Source organism: Callithrix jacchus, chromosome 2 (genome assembly GCF_049354715.1).
Source record: "Callithrix jacchus isolate 240 chromosome 2, calJac240_pri, whole genome shotgun sequence".
Lineage (NCBI taxonomy): Eukaryota > Metazoa > Chordata > Mammalia > Primates > Cebidae > Callithrix > Callithrix jacchus.
In genome coordinates this window covers 33,806,812-33,830,232 of record NC_133503.1, presented here as the reverse complement: position 1 = coordinate 33,830,232, position 23,421 = coordinate 33,806,812, and the positions used below count along the sequence as shown (strand labels likewise).

Genomic DNA, 23,421 nt, shown 5'->3' with positions numbered 1-23,421 from the left:
AGTAGGAAACCGCTTCCAGGCGCAAGGCAGGTTCCAGATTTCGGGGTGATGGGGGTTAACTGAAGAACCCCAGGGGAGCCAGGTGTGTAGTAATTGATTTGGGGCAGACACCGGCTTGGGGGTGGCCTGTATCTAAAGACAGCGGGGCCTCTGAGGCGGGGGCTGGGAGGGTTGGCATTGACTGAGGAGGGAAGAGTGATCACGATCCCGGGTAACCGCCGTTGTGCCTCCCCACTGGGTTAGTGAAAAGGTTCCTAAGGATGCGGTGGCGGCGACAGTCCGGTGCTCAGGGCCAGGCACACAGCAGGCGCTCACTCGAGACGCAGAGGCTGGGACGCGCCCTGGAGAAGCGCCTCTCGAGGGGAGAACTTGGCCCCTCCCAAGGACTGGGCTCGGGGCGCCCCCGGGGTCACGGGTCGGACGTCGCGTCCGAGGCGCGGGCGGGTGCTTGGGCGCACAGCGGCCGGCGTCGGTGGGCAGGGCGCGGGCCCGGGGTCAAGGCTGGAGCGCCGGGCGGCGCGGGCGCGGAGGCCGGACGCGCGGGGCAGAGATGGGATGTGACGAGCAGCGCGCTGTGCATTGTGGGAAGCCGGCCGCGAGGACTGGTTCCAGTTCACTCGGCAGCGGCGCCGGGCGGAGGGGGCGAGCGCGGGCCGTGCGGGCGGGAAGCGAAGAGGCGGGCGGGCCAGCGAGGAGCGCAGAGAGAAAAGGCGCGAGCGGCCGGGAGGGCTCAAGCCGAGACACCTTGCAGCTGCCGCCGCCGCCGCCGCCGCCGCGTAAGTGCCGCGGGGCCCCCTTGCCACACGCCCCGTCCTCGCCGCTCGGTCCGCCCGCGAGTGCCCGGGAGCGGCCCGGCCTGCGCACACCGGGGTGTCGCTCGGCCGGCCTCGGGCCGCTGGGCTCCGCGCGGCCCACGCCCGGTCCTCGCGCGCGCACAACGCCCTCCTAGGCCCTATCGGGCCGCGCGGTATTCCCTTTGATTTTGTTGAGAAAACAAACCCAGAAACCAACTTCTCTTCGAAACGCATCCCCTGCCCGCGCCTGGGCGCTTTTGTGGGAAAAAGGCAGTACTGGCGCCTCCCCTGGCGACCCTTCCTGGGGCGGGTGCACGGGCCGGGCCCGAGGCCGCAGGAGGCCGCGCTGCGCTGGCTGGGCAGCCTGGGCCTGGGCGCCCGGGAGCTGCTGTGCGCGGAGTTGTACTTGGTGAGGCTCCCGCCGGCCCGCGAGTTGCTGGCCAGGGCACAATAAGTCGGGCCTGAGCCCTGGGGGGCCGAGGTGTAGGCGTCCGGCTCGGTATCTGTAGGGAAGGTAGGGCGGGAGCTGCTCACGGGACGGAAACCGGGCTGCAGCGGGGGACCGGGTCGGGGAGGTGGTACAAGGATGGACTGGAGAGGGGGCCACGGGAACCCCCGCTGCTCCCGATGGTCTCGGTATCAGCCTTTTGTTTGCTTTGTGGTAGGAAGGGTTTTGTTTTGTTTTGTTTTTTTAAGGTAACTCCGGAAGGCTGTAGGCTTCCCTGGGTGGAGAAGGCCAGCAGGAAAGAGCCTCGCTGGGGGTGGGGTGGAGTGGGGAGGTGAGTGCGCAGGATGCTGCTGGCAGTGTCACCTGACAACAGGTGTGCGACATGGCGCTCCCCACCCCCACTTCTGCAGGGGCCACAGATCACTCAAGGAGCTGGTCAGTACCTTGCTTGAAAGCTTCTTTTAGACAAGATGTTAGGGGAAATGTTTCTGAGTTTGAAAGTGAGAGACTTCTGTACAACAACTGGGACAAACCTTGAATTTAACAATTACAATTACTATAAAGTCCTTGTAAGATTTTAATGACCCAGTAAACAGCACATAAGAATAGACAAAGGGGGCACTCCTGTTAGCTTCCCTCTTTTCTTCCACCTTTGTGGTTTGAGGTTTTACCGTTAAAGTGAGGGGGAGTGCTTCGTTCCGAAGCTCCCTGCTCCTGGGAGTCGGGCATTTTTTAACAGTCTTAGGTTTGAGTGGGAGACTCCATTTGTAAATTAAGTGGAATTCACCTACTGCAGGCCAGCGTTAGGTTACTAGCCTGCTGTCAGAGGTGTTAACTCTGAATAGACACCTCATGCCTGCAACTGGAATTAATACCCTTTGTACACATTTAACCAAAGTTGGGCAGCAGCATCTCGGTCTTGCACAAGACACTCTCCGATGACGAAGAGTATGTTTTTAAACTTACTTTTTCTTAAACACAACAAAACTCTTGAAGGACTTCAAATTCTTCCCCCTTCTGGTTTTACAAGGAGAGAGAAATCGCTCCGGTCTGTTCTTTGGTTTTGATCTGTTACCATTGTTAATGCTGATCCCTGGATAAGGCATTAGGAGGGGCGTGTAAATGAAAGTTATTTGAGGTGAGGCCTTTAGAAGAAGGCACAATTTAACACACATATAAACTTTGAGAATTGTCTGGAACTTCACATGTGGCATTCTAATACGCAACCATGCCACTGGTTGAGTTTTTACCAAATGGGCCAGTGTCAGGGAGTGGTGCCATCTCCATCTGCTGTTTCTTCTGGTGCCTGAGAGAGGAGAACTTGAGCGCCTCTCCTTCCTTCCCCCATTGAGAAGCTCAGAGTGCATGTATTCTGGGACCTGCTTTCAGAGCTAATGCGGCCCAAGTCACCTAAAGGAGATATATTTTAAAATGTAAACTGAAAACCTCAAGCTGAAGAACCCAACAAGACTCTATATGTGGTGTTCATCAGAATTGCAACAGCCACTGATTCTTATTTGAGTCTCCCCAAGGATTTGTGACAGGCTTTTCAGAGCCCCATTCCCAGAACATGGGCAAGGAACGGGCAAAGTGAGTGAGGCTCAGATCTGTCTGTGGGTTCTTCCCACATTCTGTACATTTAGAGGTCCATTGGACCCTGCCTCAGCGATTACAAATGAACCTGAGTGAGTCAACTCTTCATTCCTAAGAGTCGCATAGCTTGTTTCCTTGGACCAAACCTGTCAGGTCGGTGTCTCACAGTCTTTCCGTAAATATTTCCTGAGAATTAGCTCCTGTTCAGGCACTGGGGACACAGCCATGATTAAGAAATGCCTAGCCCCTACCCTGGGGGAGCTGACGTTAGGTAGAAGGCAGGCAAGTGGCTGTTGTGAGGTCAATGCAGAAGGCCCCAAGTAGCCCCCAGCAGTGACAGTGAGCCCTTATCTGACATGGAAAGGTTAAGTAGGAGTTGGCTGGGCAAAGGAGGGCAGGTAGGGACAAGTGTTTGAGGCCTGGGGAACCACATGTGTGCATCTTAGAAGAAAAGGACAGAGGTTATGTGGGGAACTGCCAGAGGCTCGGGATGACTAAGTCCTGGTGGGGAATCAGATGAGGCTTCAGGGAGGGACAAACAGGACAAATTACAAAGGATCCTGGGCAGACCCACACTGTATCCTAAGAGCAATAAGAACCGCTGAAGTGTTCTAAGCCTGAGAGAGACAGGATCAGGTGTTCTTTTTATTCTTATTGGGAACACGTCTACTCAATAAATACTGAGTGGATTCCACATGCTAAGCCTGATCAGAGTCCTGCCCATAACTTTTCTCTAAATGGCCTTATATTAGACTAGTTGGTTATCTTAGAGTTTGGCACAACCTTTGAAAGAGAGAGGAATATGTAGGAAAGTGTTTTTGTAAAGTAGGCAGGCAGTGACTTTCTGTTAAAAAGTAGAAAGCTGCACAGTTCCTTCAGTGCATCTCTGGGAAGCACATCAAGGAATGGGTTTGCAGAGGTGAAATTTCAACCCCAGACGAGCTTCTCCAAAACTATTTCTTGCCTGTGGTGAATGACAGTTGTGGTTGTGTTTTGTTTCTTCCTGCCACTGAAAATCTAACACAGGAGTAAGGCAGGTCTCCTGGAACAAAATACATGGCTTACAATTTATTTACTATCTCAGTTGGTCTGTCTCTTCTGTTTGCAATCCCTTAGTTCACTGAGTGGACTGCAGGTTTTTTAATCATCTGACTCACTTTAATGTGGTGTTTTATGAATGGAGAGAGATATTTTTCGTGATTGGCTAGAGTAGAAGAACAGTTCTCTGATCCAAGCCAATCAGAGTGCAGCTTGTGAACCCCAGCTCTGTGAGCAAGGGTTGTGTAGTATAGCCACATGCCTCTGGGGACATGACAGCGGGTGACACCGTTAATCATTTGGTGCCATAGGGAAAAGAATGCCATAAACAGGATTAGTGTCCTGCCCTTCAGAATTAAGTGTCTCAGGTTTGCCTTTGTGATTGGAGTTGATGGGAAGGTGACAAATGCATGTGGATATGCAGGCATTTATACAGCTGCCAGAACAGATGGAGCAGTTCTTCCTCATCAACAGTGATTTGAGCACTGATAGCTCAGGCTCCTCTATTCTCAGGGGCTGAAGATAGGGCTCTTTGACAAGCAACTCCCTCACAGTTCTAATCAATATTGCTGGGATCAATATGCATGTATTCATTGCTTAGATAATAAAAGACTTCATGATTAACTATTCCAGTGGTTTCATGAGTGCCCTGATTGTTTAAGGGTTTCCTGTGCTGAAACTTTAACAGGTGTCAGTCTCTTATAGGTGTGAGGAAGGTAAGTATTTTCTTGCAGTCTAGGGTACTGAGCCAGAGGCAGGAAGAGAGCTCACTGGAACCATAGACTGTCACAGAATCATAAGGCCTCTGTGTGATCTATGCCCAGCTGTCAGGGCAATTGGAGTGTTCCTTTCCTGAGAATCCCCAAGGTAGCTCCACAAGCTCCCTGAATTTTGAGTGTCTGGGCTCTTATAGGGATTTTGCCAAGTGTATGCACATGAATGGCCCAAGAGAAGGTCCCTGATTGGTGTCCCACTAGCCATAGCTCCAAGCCCTGTGGCCCTTGGAAAAGCTGTCCTCTTCTTTCTCAAGGGAACCCCATCCACTGTCAGTGCCAATGAATCAGCTACCACATAGCCAGCATTTGAGTGTCTACCAGGTGCCAGGCAGGGTGGTGGGTGCTTGGAGATACAGTTATGTGCAGAGCAGATTGGTTCATTTCATCAAAACAGACAGATACACAGGCAAGGACGATACAGTGAACTGAGTGCTAAGAATGGGATAGCTGGTTTCAGAATTTATGTGTAAATGGGATCTAGAGTGGCTGGCAATCATGATAGAAGGAAGGGCTGGAAACTGCATTTGCATAGTACTGTACGTAACACTGGAAGAATAATTGAGTATATTAAAGAATAGGGGCAGGCTGAGGGAGATTGTGAGGCACTTTTAGCTGGGCCCTGGGGCTGCAGCTGACATACCCATTGAGGGAACTGAGAGGGAGAGATTCATCCTGGTGGATCTCTGGTTGCTGCAAATAGAGATGGGTTGGAGGTCAGCAGGGCCTGTACACAAGGTTGGAGTCTGGACATGCAGCTGCCCCAAACTAGACTGTGACTAACAGAAGGCATGGGCATGGCAGGAATGCAGAGGAAAGAGCACCTTGATGGATCATCGCCAGAGAATGCATTGGGATCACTAGGCAGGATTACCCTAGACAAAGGGCTAGAGCAATGTCCGGACTGAGCATGCTGGATGTGCTGAAGGTGCCAGTGGGAATGAGGGTGTTTTGCAGTGCAGGGAGCAGCAGCCTGTTAGGATGCCTGCTGGGGAGGGATAGGAAGGTGTGGCAGGGCCTCCATGGCCTCGTGGCTACTGCCCCTCCTAGTAGTACACAGCTTATTGTTCTCATATTCACCTTACTTATGGGGTCTGCATAGCCAGCCTTCTAATTAGTCCTGTGCTACAAGAACAGATGTTGTTTCACTCACATCTTGATTGCTGAGGGGCCTGTGGTCAAACTCCTGCTTCTCATTCTAGTCTGACTCATCTCTCCATACAGCTCCTCTACAAAAGTTGGTCTTTGGGTAAGCTTTGAGGTTCTGTAAACAAGGTTAATGTTTATTGTGATTGATTTGTAATTGGAGGAGTTGCAGAAATAAAGCCCACAGAGATCCCTTCAGGATCAACCACAGAACCTTCATTTTCTACCCTGATAACAGCCAAAAGGGCAGTCAAGCTAGCATGCAACGATGAATAGACACAGTTGCCTGAGGACACAGTTGCCTGAGGACCTATCATTGTCTTCAAAGCATGCAGAGCCATCAACATTAATGAAGCCTCCTGGTTTACTGAAGGAAGAACACATCTTTGCCAGTTTGACCAGATATATAGCTGTCTCCAGTGACCATCTTCACTGCCCTGCAGAGATGCTGAGGGCTTAGGAAGCTGCTTTGTCTATGATGTAGGGCTGTCTATTTCTCAGACCAGGTTGGATGCGGAACATGGGTCAAATAGGGTCCAATAGGTTTTGGCTGGTCACTCATTCTGGCGTTAGGGTCAGCGTTCAGATTGGTTTGTTGTGTGACAGAGACTGGTTGTTTCCTCCTTTCTTCTGAGTAAATAGAGTACATTTCCCAAACTCTCTTGCAATTAGCTGTGGCCACATGACTAAATTCTAGTTAGTTGATGGATCATGATCAGAAGTGATGTGCCCCACCTCAAGCCTGGCCCCTTAAAACCCTCATAGGCTATTATCCATGATCTTCTTCTTTCCATGCAACCCTGGGAATCATGCATTGAAGATGTCAGAGTCACAAGATGGGAGGCATCATGAATCACTATATGGAGGAGAAGCAGCAGCCAATCACGGAAACCCATTTTGGACTGTTCAGGAGTAGAAATAAGTTGTAGAGACTTAACCTGTTACAGCAGCTAGCAGTATCTTCAGTGCAGATGTCCAAGATCTGTTCTGCAAGAGGATGGCCTTTCTATCATCTTATACAGATTGTTGTTTTTGTTTGAGCACTTGCTCAGTGAGTGAGTATCAGGTCGTTACATGGATGCTTTGGTTCACTTCTATCACCAACCCTTTGAGGCCCTTACTAGCATCATCTCCACTTGTAAGATAAGAAAATAGGTTCAGATGGGTAAAATCACTTGCCCAGAAACACACAGCCAGTAAGTGGCAGAGCCATGGTTATAATCAGATCAGTCTGGCTTTGGACTTATAGTTATTAATCATAATGTTCAATTGTCGTTGACCTCATAGTCACTTTCCCCCTCATCATGGGTGCCTGACTGGAGCTTTCCACTCCTGCATAGATCTTGGAAGACCAGGATGGACCTGGCACATGCATGGGTTTATCTGAGACTGCACAACTATGAGGTGATTTTCCAGAGGGTATTTTGAAACCCACCACATGTTGCTAGATGTCATAAGGCTTCATGGCTTAGTCAGAATTCTTTCATAGCTGTGGCTGCAGCTTGGGGAACTATAGTTAGAAGTGCAGGAAGAACATGGGGAGGGGTAAAGAACAGAATCTCTGCAAGACAATCCCGTTGGTGGGGAGGCTGCTTTATTGGACAGGAGCCTGACTCAAAATGAGAAGTGAAGTTCTTCTGCTAGCAGGGTGGCACCAGAGGAGCTGTGATATTTCAGGCCTTTCTTGGGATGAGTTGACTACAGTGCCTCACATCGAGTGGCTTGTAGTTCAGTTGAGTTGGAGATGCATATGCTGGGATATATACCATGGGAACATGGAGCAGTGAGCAATTCTAGGCTGTGGCATCCACAAAGCCTAGATGGCATCCACAAAGCCTAGATGGCAAATTCTAGGCTTTGTGGATGTGACCACATCCACAAAGTCTCCATGGCAGAGGGAGGCTGTGTCAGTTCAGCAAGTTGACAAGAGGACAAAGGGCAATCCAGACAAAAGAACTGCATGTTCAGAGACATCCTTAACACAGTGTGACAGACTCAGGAAGTCAGGGGTGGCCTAAGGCATATGAGCCAGGGCAGGGGTAGCAGGAAGCTGTACCATGGAAGGAGCTGAAGGATGCTGTTTGTGGCTAGCATAGGAGCTCAGGCCAATGGGGAATCATCAGAGTGGGCAGAGCTGCCTCTTCTGTCCATGGATAAAGACTGGTGCAGTGAGAATAGGTCAGAAGTAAAGAGGCTGAACCAACACAGGGAGGGTGAAAAGTAGAGGCCTGAGAGGTTCTGCAGGCGGTTTAGCAGAGCTTGGCTAATGCTTGGGTGCTGTGGGGTGGGTGAAGAAGTTGGGGCCAGGTTGACTGCTGTTTGGCTAGCTTGGTACATGTCATTGCCACTGAGATGGCTGAGAGACCCAGAAGAGTTCAAAACGCCCATGGGACTTGTAAGTGGGCCCTTGCCATCAGTAGTCAGAACAGAGCTCTGAGGCTCAGCAGCCAGATGTTGCACTGGCATAGAGACCTTGGAGTCACTGGCATGTTGATGTAAAGACTCAGGTAGAGTCAGAGGAGGGTAAGACAAGGAGCATCACTTTTAAGGAGTCAGTGTGTCTAGGACCTACCAGGTCCCTGGGTGCTAATGGCTCCTCCTTGATGGAGAGCACTGTCCAGTTCCCACACAGGCAGCCCCAGACATGCCCAGTGGGTCAGCTGGGAAACAAAGCTGAAGTCTGTGCTCTAGTAGGAAAAAGGATTGAGCTGCTGTTAATCATCACTGACCACAGGCCTCACCTGCTTAAAGAGGGGAGACATTCCGATTTAAAAGCTCTGAGTCCAAAGGCATCAGGTTGTTGGTCTGTGAAACACATTTATAGTAAAGCAAAAGACTGTTAGGAAATCCAATGACAGCTTTCCCTGAAAACACAGGCACATACATATGTACACATACCATTTCCTGCCCAGAGTGAGCACAGGTACCTTTTTGCAGGGAATGTTTTAAAGTGAAGCTCATCACAGCAAGGAATGGATCCAACTAATTGTTGCTGAAAAACCTAGACCCTTCTGGGTTTTTCTAGCCCTCAGTGAGCAGTTAAGACTTGGTCCCTTGACAGGGTGCTCATGACAGGGGCCTTTACTCTCCTAACATCACTCCAGAACCAGGGCCTTCACCCCCTTAACTCTGTTGGGCCTCTCAACACAGCAGCCCCAGAGTGCCCAGAATTCTGTCTGCTGCCCTCACAGCCATCTGTCAGGCAGATGATTTGAGATGCTCTTGGGGTCAGAGAGGTGTTAAATGTGTACCATGGCATGTCCTGACATTGTCCCTAGTATAGGTGGAGCATCAGAGTAACAGAGACTCCTATTCCTGTGGCCTCCAGTGGTCACAGCATTGACTGCTGGAGCCAGAAGGCCCCAAACACCATGGAGCCTGACCTCAGTTTATCAATACATGGGAGACCTGCCCAATTGGTTCAGTGAGCATGCATGTTCATAGGACTTTAGGGGGCTCTAGAACAGGCCAAGTCCCCTCATATACCCTCTCCCAGCACCCTGCACTGGCCCTTTGAAGCATACATCACATTTATCTTTTAAATGACCAGGGGGTTATTTATTGTCTTTTTTCCCACCAGTTCCACAGGGACCGCATCTGCCCAGCAGAGTCTTAGTGAATGCATAAGTGAACAGGATGCTCTTAGTAAACATTCGAGAACTTCGGTGGCGCTACAGTAGGAATACAGTTAGGGGCACCCCTCCATCTGCCTGAAGTCTGATGGGAGAATGGGTCCATGTACATCAATGCTGTGGTGTGCAGCACATGGGGCCCTGAGGATGGACGGCCAGATCCCAACATTTGGGAGGACTGGCAGAGGACAGAGGCAAGTGTGAGGGATAATGGAGGTCCCAGACAAAGGGAACAGCCACTGCCTAGGCAGAGAGAAAAGAAGTGGAAGAGCATTTGGGGGGAACCTTGCGTGGTTCCCTGTGTTGGAGTTTAGACCACAAGTGGCCCAAGGCAAAAATGGACAGGTGTGCCAGGCCTAGATTTCTAGGGCATTTTGTGGCAGGCGAAGAGACCTGGTTGTGTCTTGAAAGTCGTGGCAGCCACAGAAAGCTTTCAGGCCAGGGCCAGGGTGTGTTCAGATGTGTGTGTACCCAGATTGCCCCACCCACAGGGTAGAGGGTGGATTAGAGGAGAGGGGGCTGTGGTAGGGAGACATTCTTAGGAGACATTTGTGACCACTTGATTAAAATAGTGATGACCAGGATCCCATCACTGGGGGTGGAGATAAAGAGCTCACAGGAGATGTAGAGGAGGGTTTTCCTCTTGACTGGGTGGCTGTTTGGATGGGGACTGTAAGCAAGGAAGGAAAAACACCTCTCTCTTTTCTCTAAAGATTGGCCCATCTGGCAGACTGGAAGTGTTCAGCTTGCCTCTTACTGCAACCTGGCTGTATACTGTACTGACTCCTGTAAGCTGTTCTTGCCTCTCACAAATAAAGAATCATAAGATAGGCCAGGTGCAGTGGCACATGCCTGTAATCCCGGCACTTTGCAGGGCAGGTGGATCACAAGGTCAACAGATCACAGGCCGAGGCAGGTGGATCACAAGGTCAACAGATCAAGACCATCCTGGCCAACATGGTGACACATCGTCTCTACTAAAAATACAAAAATGAGCCGAATGTGGTGGCATGCACCTGTAGTCCCAGCTACTCAGGAGGCTGAGGAAGGAGAATCGCATGAACCCAGGAGGTGGAGGTTGCAGTGAGCTGAGATCACGCCACTGTACTCCACCCTGGTGACAGAGCGAGATTCCATCTCAAAAGAAAAAAAAAAAAAGAAGAATGATAAGATAGAGATACTGCTTTCATCAGAGAATCTAGGTACCTGCCTTTACATCATCTTTCTAGGGGCAAGTGTCATAGTTTTCTTTTATTAAGCCTTCTGTAAATTTATCAGCCCTGGTCTCAAGTGTATGAAAATGCAATTATTAAACAAGTGTATAAAATGTGGCCAAGAAATCCCATTTTCCTTTTCATCATGTGGCATAATGGCAAGGCACTTAAGAGCACTCATTTCAGTGTAACATTTAAGTGGAAGTGGCCAATAAAATCAATGTCATGGTATAAACTATGCAGAGCCAAGCCTTTCTCTTCACGGATTAAACTGTTCCAGCAGAGTGCATCATGTGGACTCGGAGGGCCACACAGCTGCAGACAGTGGCATCTGCAGGCAGACTCCATTCCTTCCAGGAGACCGGCGTGTACCTGGAAAGGCGACACGTGCTGTCCCCGGCTACCCTGACCAGTGTGCCTCTTGCCTTCCCAGTGTGCTCACTGATCCGCCTCCAAGGTCACCATCATGTCGAGCCGCGGTGGGAAGAAGAAGTCCACCAAGACATCACGGTCTGCCAAAGCAGGAGTCATCTTTCCCGTGGGGCGGATGCTGCGGTACATCAAGAAAGGCCACCCCAAATACAGAATTGGAGTAGGGGCGCCCGTGTACATGGCTGCTGTCCTGGAGTACCTAACAGGTGAGTGTACCTGAGTCAATCCAGACAGTTCTTATAGTTCTCCAAAGACCACTTTTGTTTCTTTTATTTTGAAATATCTCAAACCTGCAGAAAAGTTACAAGAAGAGTACAAGGAACATTTTCACCTAGATTCTCTAGTTGTTAACATGTTGCCTCATCTACTTTATCTCCCCTCACCTGTGTGTGTGCATGCGGGCATACATGTGGATATTTCTGTATTTATTTTTGGCTGTTGTATAGTCCATTTTGAAATTTCCTCGGTTGCCCCAATAATGTCCTTGATAATTTTGTTTGTTTTCTTTCCTGATCCAGGATCCATTTCAGGATCATACATTGCATTTGACTGCCAGTTTGTTAGTCTTATTTAATTTTGAACAGTTCTCCAGCTTTTAAAACAATCTTTCATGGCATTGATACTTTTGAAGAATCCAGGCTAGTTGTTTGGCAGAATGGTCCTCCAATCTGGGTTGGTTTTAGGATTAGATTTAGGATGAGCATTTTCTTAGGAGAATGGTATCAGAGATGCTGCATCCTTCTCTGTGCGTCACGTCTGGAGGCATCTGACGTGGTTTGTCCCATCACTGGTGATGTTCCTCTTGCTCATTCAGTTAAGGTGGTATCTGCTGGATTTCTATACATCCCGGACCATGGTATTTCACCCAGTGGCTTCAGCAATCCTTGATGATTTTACCTGAATCTGTTATTACAGTGGTGGTTATAAAATAGTGATTTCAAAAATTTCTTTTATTTCTGTATTTCTTAGTTGGCATTCTTCTGTAATAAAAGCTTTCCTTGTGCCCTTCCTTTTTTTTTTTGTTTTTTGTTTTTTGTTTTTTGAACTATAAATACTGGTTAACAGATTTTTTTTTAATTTAGTAAGTTATTTCATTACTCACTTTAATGCTTGCATTACCTCAAATTTGATCTTCAAACTGGTTCAGATGTCCTTTTGCCATGTCTCCATCAATTTCCATACATTTCTTTGCCTTCTAACACAGTAAGATATTCCAACCTCACCCTGGACTTTCCTTGCCCTAGTCTTGGACTCAGCCATCTCTCCAAGGGGTCCTTGGTCCTGTTCACAGATACAATCTTATTTTTGATTTCATAGCACTTGTGGGAGACCAGCTGGAAAGGGAGGGAGACCACCCCCATTTTTAGTGATGGAAAAACCAGGCCTCAAAGCATAAAGGACTTCTCTGGAGTTTGTGTACAACCTGTAAGGGGTTGAGAAGGGACCCAAATCCTGCTATCCTGTTGTAATGCTTTTACTGTGTATTGCTTGAGACATGATCAGGTGGGTCGGTAGGTGCCAGGAAAGAGTACTCTGATTCTTGTAGCCACCTCTGCTACAGCCAGAAAGGAGTGACTCAGCAAGACAAAGCGCTTCTCCAGGCAGCGGAAGAGCTGGGTTGCTTCCTGCACTCCCAGCTCTCTCAGTAAGGCAACGTCAAGGGTTTCCCCATAGAAAACACAGCCATCAGGAAGGTAAAGTTTTTGTGTTCTGTTGAAAGCATCTGGGCATGAAAAGTAATAGTGTTAGGTTTAAGAATTTGTACATATTTTGGGACTTTTGACTTTCTGCTTAGCAAAACTTTTATAGGTGGCAGGTCTGCTAATGTGAGCTAAGCATGACTTTTCAGTGTAGATGAGGAAACAAGCCCAGAACTTAGGTGACACACACAGGAAAGCTATGTATAACATTGGCAGTCAGCCAGAGAGACTGGGAGAAGTTGCTAGATAGGAAGCAGAAGACATTCTAGTTCTTGCCTGGTTAATGTACATGCTGTGTAACCTAAAGGGAGTCACCTAACTTCTCTGGACCCCAATTTTCTTACAACTCAAATGGAGTCAACTGTCCCTACTCCAACTCCAGGATGCTGTGAGGGCCAAAGGGGCTTTGAGCATAATGGGAAAGCTAATGTGCTACACAAACCCAGGCAGCCCCTGGCTCCCGAATGCCATGATGCCTGTTCTGAGGTGTTCAAAGACACTATCATTAGGTCAAGTACAATCTCAGTTTTATTTCTTCCATCTAGCTTTCTATTCTTTTTTGAAGTGCATGATGGAGGAATACCATTGCTTTGTCATATCTCAGGCAACTACTACCTGTGCTGCACATAAATCTGTGTTTTCCTGGTCTGAGCATGGCTAGTTTTGAATCTGAGCCCAGTGCTCCTGAGGTGTATGCCAGCAGTCCATTCTCATGAGGGCTAGAGACCTTGACTCAGTGGCTCATACATCTATCATCCACATCCCAAGCTATCGTGGGTATTGGGAGAGGTCACAGCAGGGCATGAGACTGGCCAGGACAGCCCATCACTATCACTGGAAAAGTAGCTCAGAGCAGATCCTTACTCTGGCATCAGCCACATCAGCTCTTGTATCCTAAAGAATAATGTATATTGTTAATTTTTATGAAGACCTTCCAGCAGGCCTATACTTGGCTGAATCTGAGGCATTTCCTCTGCCTACATGTGGCACTGAGACATTGGCATGACCATGCCTGCCCCAACATGGAGTCAGGTTCAACTGACCTCAGGAGGATGTCCTGAGCAGTTAGTACTGTACCCAGTCACTGCTTGGTCACTTATGTCCTGTTTCATGATGGGAGAGGAGCCAAACTCTGTGGCCATGTCTAGTGAGAATACTGCTCTGTTCCACCCCTCAGAACAGTCTACACACCCACACTGACTTTCCTCAGAAGGTGGCCAGCCCTTAGCTATTGGGCGGGGATGTGGGAGCACATGGATGTTAGACATTCTGGGTATCTGCCCACTTAGAACTTTGTTGGCCCTTGAGTGTGAAGAAAATGTGTCCATGCCCTCTTTCTGCTCTGCTCTTCAGTTTTGTTTCCCTAGAGGCCTCTTCTCATTCGCTCCACATGCTATCTGCCAGGCACCACCATAGGCTCTGTGTGAGAGCACAGGAGTAATCAGAGCAGAGTGACCTCTGCTCTTTGGAGCTCACACTCTTGTCTGGAAAAGAGACAGCCAGCCAATCTAGACAGTTTAGAGACTGAAAGTGCTGTGAGGAGTGAAAGCAGGTCAAAGGAGAGCCCGGGCTTCTGGGGGGCTTGGAGATGAGCTGGCCAGGGAAGGCTTCTCTGAGGAGGAGAAATCAGCTGAGACCTGGAGAGGTGCCAGCCAGCCCTGCAAGAAGTGGGAGAGGGGCTATGGCAACCACTTACCTGTCCTCATGTGCCTTCTGGGTGCCAAGTCAGCCCCTTTCCAGAACATAGGGAAGCTATAGAGAGGGAGAAGCTGGAGTACCAGCTTTCAGGCAGCTTAGGGTCTGGTCAAGGATGTGATCCCAACATTGTGCTCCAACACAAGGCAGACATCTGAGGGAAGTCCCACCCACTCAAGCTCTCCTTGCTGAGAGCTTTGATGTGCCTGGCATAGCTACACACCGACTCATCTCCACCCCCAAAGGGCTTCCTGTCCAGACACTGGTATAGGCAAGAGAAAGGCTGTGGTGATGCAGGACCACCTGTGCTGTAAGCCGGGTATAGGACCGCAAGTGGGTTTCTGGAGAATGCTTCTTAACAAGTTACCAGAGCTGCCCTGCTTGTTTAGGTGTCACCTGAAGTCCCTAAGAAGGGATTGTTTTCTTCTCTGCATAGCCCAGACTCTTACAGGTGGCATCAACAATTGCAGGCATGATGATGGGGTGTGCCACATGGATGCCCATTTGAAGTAGCTGGGCCAGGCCTCCTACCTTCCAAAGGTACCTGTGGGAGAGATGAGAGGAGTCTGGATGCTCAGTAATTGCTAAGAGGACTGCTAAGCTGCAGCGCCAACCTAGGACTAGGTGCTTCTCAAGCAAGGAGCTGACATCTCCTAGGTGACCAGCTCTGGGGACCACTTGGGGTCCACTGTGTTCTAGAACTGGGCAGTTTTAGAGTATGGGCACTGGTGCCAGAGCTGCCACTTCTTACTTGTGGCTTAGGCAAGTCACTTACATCTCCATGCTACAGTTTTATACTCTCTAAAATGAGGATCACAGTAGCTGTCTCATAGGGTTCTTACGAGAGCATACACATGAAGTCCTTATTCCATGCCTGCACATCATAAGTGCCCAGATGTTAACTATTAATAAGATTAGCATTAAAGTATGAGAGAGGAAGGGAGTCTATAGTAATCCTGTTCCTTTTCTTGTCTCTTATCAATGACCACAGCCTCCATACTCCTCTAATAGACACCCAGCATCCTCTGATAGCAGATGCACCAGTTTGAAGCTGCCTGTAGGTACTTGGTTGGCCAATCCTTGTGAAGTTTATGGAGCCAGCTCTTGACCTGGGGAAGAAGCAGGGTCCCATGAGTGATCTTATAGCCACTTTACTGACTGGATGAGGCCAGGCCTTGGGCTTGACTACATCCTGAAATAAAACCCCAAGGAAAAGAGATAGTTGTTAGAAATATATCTTGCCATCTGGTTTTGGCTAACAATGTGATTGTCCTCATCCTGAGTTTTGGCTTACTTGACTTCAGTCTCTAACCCAGGTCAGATGTTGCATATCCTTTTGGTGGTAGTCACTGGGCTGCAATCCACCCCTGCCTCCATCTCTTAGAAGTGGAGAGAGAGCCCACTCCTGTCAGCAACACATCCTGTTACTGATACTCATTTCAGCCAGTATCCATCTCATTTGGCATTTCTCATGTGGGAAGCAATCCTACAAGCTTGGAAGATTGAGGTAGACAGAGCCTGCAGTTGGCTTTGTCACTTACCTTGAAAATAAGTCCCAAACTTCTTTACCACCTTCCTATCCAGGACACTACAGTGTGTCCTGGACTCAGACAGCTAAAAATTGAGCAGGAAGAAGAGGATAGTAAGGCTTGGCTCTTTGAGGTTCCAAGGCCCTCGGAGCCCCCACATCCTGCTTGTTTGCATGAGTGTACCTCCATTAGACTGACATATCAGGCCAGAACCCAGCTAATGCTTGCTAGTACCTTCTTGGACACTCATGCTGCACTGGGGCTTATGCCACAGCATTTGCTATGTTCTGCAAAGCCCCTCCCTTACTCTGTTTTCCTTAAATTCACACACACACACACACACACACACACACACACACAAACACAAAAGGAAAGATTAAGAATTTTAAGGAGTCATGGGGTTACAACTAGAGAAAACACTGAAACTGGAACTCCAGTGGGTACTCAGAGTGTACAGGGTATATTTAAGTGTATGTTCCCTTTTATGATTATGTGAGTAATTTTTTGAAAATTAAGAAACTAAAACTCATTCATAATCCCACTACCCAGAGATAGCAGCTGACACTTAATGCCTTTTGTGTATGTATAAAAGACAGTTAGATTTTAGTCTAATTATTTGTTTTTATTAACATATGCTATTGATGATCTTCATTGACGGCCAGTCATGGAAACATCACAGCACATAATTTTACAAAGAAATTGTGTACTTGAGGAGGTGCTCCCCACATACACTAAGTTGCCAAGCTTCCTTCAGTCTCCACAGGGAATAGATGATTCTGTGGTGGATAAACATTCACAGGGCATTTGAAAAAGAATCAGTTTAGCACTATGTACCTTTGACATTTCTCTGATGATGTGGTGTTATATGGCCAGCAAGTTAACAGACCCAGGTGGGTCAGGCCTCAGGGTTTGAGGCTAGAGCCTGGAAGCCACCAGGAAGTAGAATTCCACCAGTACTTCTCTGTCTTACCCAAGATGTGAAGGTGCAGCATAGCTTGATAACATGCTTCTCATAGGGCACATTAATCCAGCTATAGAGCTCAAAAACTGAGTTTTTATCTAGTTCTTCATGGTCTTTCTAAAGAGTCCATGAAGTTGTTCAGGAGAGTGTAAACATGATCTGGGCCTACTTTGTGAAGCAATGGCCTCATTTTTCCCTGCTCTCCCAAGGCCAGCAGTCAGACTGTAATACTTGGATCTGAGAGGGGAAAGACCTCATTGCTTCTTCATGCATATATTTTCTTCCACTCTATGGCTTGTCTTCTCATTCTCCTAACACTGTCCTTCACAGAGTAGAAATGTTTGATTTTCATAAAAACCAGCTTAGTAATTATTTATTTTATAAATTTACACTTGGTGTTGTGTTGAGAAAGTTACTGCCAAACCCGAAGTCATCTAGATTTTCTCCTATGTTATCTTCTAGAAGTTTTATCGGTTTGCATTCTACATTTAGGTCTATGATCCATTTTGAGTTAATTTTTGTAAGACGTGTAAAGCCTATGTCTAGACTTGCCTTTTTTAAATGTGGATATCTAGTTGTTCTACCACCATTTGCTGAAAATCTCATTGCTATCTTGAAGATAAGGCATGCTGACTGTAAATCTTCAAAAGTCAAAGGAGTCTCACTGTTGTCTCATGACACCACTTTTAAGGGCAACATGCAGCTATTACTTCTACCATCAGGGTCTGCAGAGGGGTAAACACGTTCCATATGAAGGGTTCTGCTTTTGCTTGGGCCAGTGGACAAGCACACAGCACCACAAAACCTATTTCTGAAATCAGGCAAGGAAAAAGGGGTGACCAAAACTAAGTGTGCCTTCTTTTCATCTAGACCTTCCATTTGGGATCTGTACACTTGTTATTGAAGTATACCCTTTAGAATCTTATTTAGTGAGGGTCTTTTGGTGATATGTGTTCTCAACTTCTATTTTTTAACATGTCTGTCACATCTATAAAGTTTTTAGCCATCCTTTGAACAGTTTCTCTATTCTAGTCACTTCTTACGGAACACAAATTAAACATATGTTAATACTTTACTGTCTTACATATCTGTTAATCTCAGTCATGTTTTTAATTCATGTCTTTCTGGACTGCTTGCTGGATAATTACCTTTTCATCTGTCTTCTAGAACTATCTTCATGTTTACTAAATCTTTCTCCAGCTGTATTTAATCTGCTTTATTAAATAGAATCAGTCACTGAATTTTAAATTCAGTTATGATATTTTCATTTATAGAAGTCGTATTTCATTCTTGTTGGAATCTGCTTAGTCATTTTTCTTTTCTTTTTTTTTTGGAAATAGGATCTCACTCTGTTGCCCAGGCTGGAGTGCAGTAGCATGATCATGGCTCACTGCAGCCTCAGTCTCCTGGGCACAAGTGAGCCTCCCACCTCAGCCTCCTGAGTAGCTGAGACTACGGGTGCATGTCACTGTGCCTGGATAATGCTTGGCCATTCTGTATCATCTTTTTTTCTCTTCATTTTCAGTTTTATTTAAATATATGTCACATGGTTATTTTATATTCTTTATCTAAATGACTCTAATATAAGGAGTCTTTTCATCTATTTCTGCTGGATTTTGAATCATTGTTAGGAAAGCCTGCCTCCTTCCAAAGTGATAAAGACATTTCTTCATGCTTTTGCTCAGTATTTTTATGGTTTTTCACATTTATATTTTGACCCATATATTTTCACATTTATATTTTGAGTTTACCATGTTACATGGTGGGAGATAGGAATCAGGTTAATTTTGTTTCACATGGTTACCCAGTTACCCAAACACAATTGAATATTTCAACTTTTTCCCAGTGACCTGAGATGCCAACTTTATCAGACATGAAATTTCTAGATATAATTAGGGCTATTTCTAGACTTTAATTTTCTGCTTTATTTATCCATTTGTCTTGTTATATACTTTATATTTCCCACATCTAGTAGGTCTTTGTCATTTTTTACTTTTGTTGAACTTGTTTTCTCTAATAAGTAATAATATCAATGGTAAAATTCACACACTATCAAAGGATAGACCACGTGACATGCATTGCCATTCCCGCACTTTTGCATATTCGGTTCTCTTCCCAGGAGATAATCCATGTTACTAGTTCTTATATATGTTACATATCTTTTAAAAGATAATATTTTCCCTTTTTATTTAAAAATAAATCTAGAAAATAAAATGCCAAAATACAGAAAATCAAAAGGATAATGGGCACATGCAGAGGCTGACATATTTATATTTGAACAAAGATCTTGGGAGAATATGAAGATCTTTGATCTGCCCTTAATCCCTCAATACCTCTAGACCCCTCAGCTAACCTCGAGGCTGACTTGGGATTGAGTTAAGGCCTGCCTGGATCCTGAGCCCAGCCTGAGGCTGTGTTCCCTGGGACGATAGCTTTATAGTTCATGCTGCCTGCTACAGAGCCCAAATGTATGTTCTAAAACAGGAAACTAGGCCTTGGCCTTAGAGAACCTGCCTGCACTTCCATCCTTCATCACCACTGACCACCGCAGCGCTTGGTTCACTTGTTTAGTAATGCATTTGGAATTATCCGTTTGTGAAAGAGTTAGGTACAAAGTGACAAGCTGGGTGCTGGGGTCAAAAGAATCATGGTTGATTTCCATAGAGTTGTAGGGTGCCTGTGGCATGCCATACATCAGAGCCACATTAGTAACCCCAGGGCTGGGCCTAAGCTTTCCCCAGCCCTCCCTCACCTTTGTATATAGCTCCCAGCACAAGGCCAGATATTCTGCAGCCACATGGGAAATAGTTTTTTATTGAAGGTGAAGAAGACCGGTTAGAAGAATGATGAGTTTCAGGGGTAGAGAGTATTGGTAATATCAGATGCTACCAGGAAATTGATTAGGGTGAGAATTAAACGAGACCCCTGAGTGGGACCCAGCATCCAGGGGTCCTCTGTTGATGACCATCAGGATGGGCTTCTAAAATAACTATTAATACTTTCTCACTGAAAGGAGAAGGAAGTAGGTAAGAATTCCACAGATGTCTTCTCTCCCACTGTCTTCCTGTTAAAATATCAGCAACCGATAGAACATATTTACGGTGTTTTTGCTTGTTTTCTCCTGCCCGAGGGCTTCTGTGTCTAGTCAAGTCAACCCAGAGTAAAATCTCCTAAAAGCAAAGAGCCACTACTCAGAGCTATAAATAAACTCTAGCAAGACGACAAACCCAAAGGGTATTAATCATAGTCAGACTCCCTCTGTCTCTTCCCACCGCCCCCTTCCAGTTCTGGTTGCCAAGAAGATGACATAAACCCTCCTTGGATTTGCCAGGCTGCTCAGCTCAGCTCTGACCCTGGCTCCCTCCCTTTCTTCCTCCTCTTCCCACCACACCTGCTTCCTTTTTAGGTGCATCTTCCATTTAGTGGCCAGAATGTGTGGGTTCCCTGGCACCCAGTACTGGGCTCTTTAGAAGCCCATAGTGGTACCTGGTGCTGAGATAGCTTCTCACAGGGTTGTCATCACCCCCTGCCTACAGAGGACACTATGGGTTTTTATAGAAGGTGTGATCCCTGCAGAGCTGTGGGAGCCATGTGAAAACAAACTCAGGGCCTCTGGAAATGGCTAATATGTTGGTTTCCCTTGCCGTTGATATCCTGCTTGATGCTCCTTGTGGTAACTGGTAGCTGAGGTAGTTTTGGGTTCACATTTATGTTGCCTCTATAAATCTGAATATTGACTGCTAAAAATCAATATCTGTTATTCATTCAGAAAATGAGGGTACTTGGAGTAGCATTGTTTTTCTTGCCCTTTCACTCTTACCCCAGGCCCCAGCAGTCTCCAGTTCATATTCTAACTGTAGCTTGTAATATTAGTTTTAGGGACATAGGGGGAAGTGCTCTGAGTTCTAGGTAAAGGTGAAGCAGTTAAAACATCTGCCGTATGTTGAACAGTGACTATATGCTAGGCAGCGATTAAATGCTTTACATTTGGTAACTCTGTTGAATCCTTGAACCAGCTATTTTGCTTAGGAACAAATTGGCTCAGAGTTGAAATAACTTCTCCAAAGTCACACAGCACAGAGACCAGAGCATTCAGAGGGAACTGAACCCCAGAGCGCTTCATCCGCTTGCCATTTCCTTTGTCTTGAAGCAGCCAGCAGACACCTCAGGAAGACTGGTAAATGCCCAGTCCCCAAGGCCCGCTCAATGAAGACACAGCCTGAGGGGAGAGACTCTGCAACAGTCATGGGTGATTTGCCAGAGACATTCTTGTGGCCTCGTATGGGCAGGGAGGACAGGGGTCCTGCAAGATGGGCCTTGAAGGACGGGCAGTCCTGGACAGGGATGAGGAAAGTCTAGAGCATGCAGACAGGAAGGTGAAGGCCCATGGAGTGACATGAGCTGGCCTGCTGGGAAGGGGCAGTCTGGTCTGTGTTGGAGCTGCTGCTGTAGCCATAGCAGAGCAAGTGAGGTACTGGGCAGACAGCTGCCCTGAGGAGCCACAGCAGGCCTTGGAGAGGACAGTGCCCAGTCAGGTATGGGGAGCTTGTGTCACTCAGTGGCGCTGAGGAGGGCTGGAGAATGGGAAGCTTTTTGGCCAGTGTCCTTTTATTGTCCCCTTAGTGAAGGCAGGGGGAGATGGAATCCTAGGTGTCAGAGCTTAGGCAAATCCTTAGATAAGCAGTCCTCAGCATCAGGAATCCACCTGGGCAGACAGCCCAGAGGTGGGGTTGGTAAAGACCCCAGGAGCTGTAGTCACTCTTGGGAGCCTCCCTTTCTATGACACACTCACACTGCTCTAAAAACAGCCGTGAAGAAGAACCTAGAAAGTCTTCACATGCCCAGAACCTTTTCTGGGGAGAAGGAGGATTAAGCAGGCTGGGACAGAGTGTCTGAGGGTAAGGGTGCTTGTGACCTGTGGTACCAAAGGTCAGCTGGAGCAGCGAATAGCAGAAGTGCCTGCAGCATCTCATTTATCCAGCATTATAATTCTTTTCATTTTGAAAGAATATACAGAAGATAAATTCAAACAGCACAAAAGGAAGTAGAGCAAAACGTCGCCCTCTGACCAAGTTCGTGATTCTGCTCCCAGTAAGCAAAGCTGCTCCCTTCTTGATGAACATGTGTAGCCTGATGGCAGACGTCGCCTCCTCCCTGCACACAGTGCAGCCCACGAAACTCACTGTTCTGCTCCTTGCTTTTTCCCTTTGAGTCCATCTGGGAAATGGTACCATGACAGGGCTCCTTAAATGAGTTTCCTCTTTACATTATACTCTTCAAATCATTTCATTTCAGCAGACATCGCTGATTGTTCACCCCTTCCTGAGATGAATTAAGAACAAATGGCTGTGGTTTTCCCTATCAAAACAAACATACATATTAACCATTTCCTTGTAACTTAATTGAGAGTCCTTGACAGCAAGTGATTGGTGGGTCAGAGGGTCCTGCCCAGCTGCCAACCAGGCCTTGGAGTAGAACAGTTTTCTCAGGGCCTCCCCAGGCACCTTCTTCCCTGGGCCTTGACTTCTACTCCCTGAGCTGCTGGCTCTGCATGCTCTGCTGGGGTCAGGCAAAAGTTCCAGACTTCATCCCAAGGTAGAGATGCCTGTGGGGGCGCCCTGGGTGCTGTGTTCCATCAAGGCAGGTCTGGCAGCACCGAGGTTAATCAAGTTCAAGTGCATTTTTCAAACATATGTTAACTGTTAAGCATAACAGCAAAGAGTAAACTATTGGCAGAGGAAACACCAGGTTTTCTGTTGCTTTTTTCCTCCTTTTGGCACACATCCCCCCATCTAAATCATCCAGTTATTGATAGAGGAAACCAAGGCAAAGGAAGTACAGTTTTCTCTTGTTAAGCTTGTTGCACTTTTTTATAGTGCAGTTGTAGCCTTCACAATAGTAGCTTGCATTTACTGAGCGTACTAAACATTTTACTTGGTAATTTATTAATCTCATAAGCCTAGAGGTAACTTCAGCTATCACTCCCCCCTGTATAGAAAAGGAAACTGAGGCTTAGATGCACTTGGCCACGTCTTATAGATAATTGAAGGAGCTGGGATCCAAACCCTGAAGATCTGACAGCAGACCCCAAGCTCTCACCACAGTGCCATTTGTGGTTGCTGCTCTCCACTGCAGACAAGGCGGGTAGCTGAAACAGTACCAGACGTGAGGAAGACAGAGGACAACTTTCCTGACAAGGAAGATATTCGGCATTGAGTTGGGTTGATGGGTTAGATTAAGAAAATGTTTGTTAGAATCATAGCTCCCTTTTGTTATGTATAATGTAAAATTAATTTTTTTACTTTGAAATAGGGCTGAACGTGCCAGCCAGTAGAACTTACTTTACAGATTCCTAAGTTAAGCTGCATTTCTATCTTATTGGGAGATTTTTGTGGGAAGGCAGAAGACTGGACTAGATGCTGTCTCTGAGACCCCTGGTTCCTGGACTTTTCAGAGGAGTCTGCAG

At 47.1% G+C, this 23,421-nt stretch overlaps 1 protein-coding gene across 4 annotated transcripts in view; it reads left to right on the top strand.

Annotated features, from left to right (window-relative positions):
* Positions 1 to 604: 604 nt before the first annotated feature.
* The window catches only part of MACROH2A1 (macroH2A.1 histone), a 64,385-nt gene continuing 41,568 nt past the window's right edge, over positions 605 to 23,421 (top strand). For all 4 annotated transcript variants that reach the window (XM_054249629.2, XM_054249623.2, XM_054249625.2 and 1 more), the window contains exons 1-2: positions 605 to 776; positions 11,072 to 11,276. In XM_054249629.2, the coding sequence (XP_054105604.1) occupies positions 11,105 to 11,276 (172 nt within the window). In that variant the 5' untranslated portion in view covers positions 605 to 776; positions 11,072 to 11,104. The remainder of the gene's footprint in view (positions 777 to 11,071; positions 11,277 to 23,421) is intronic.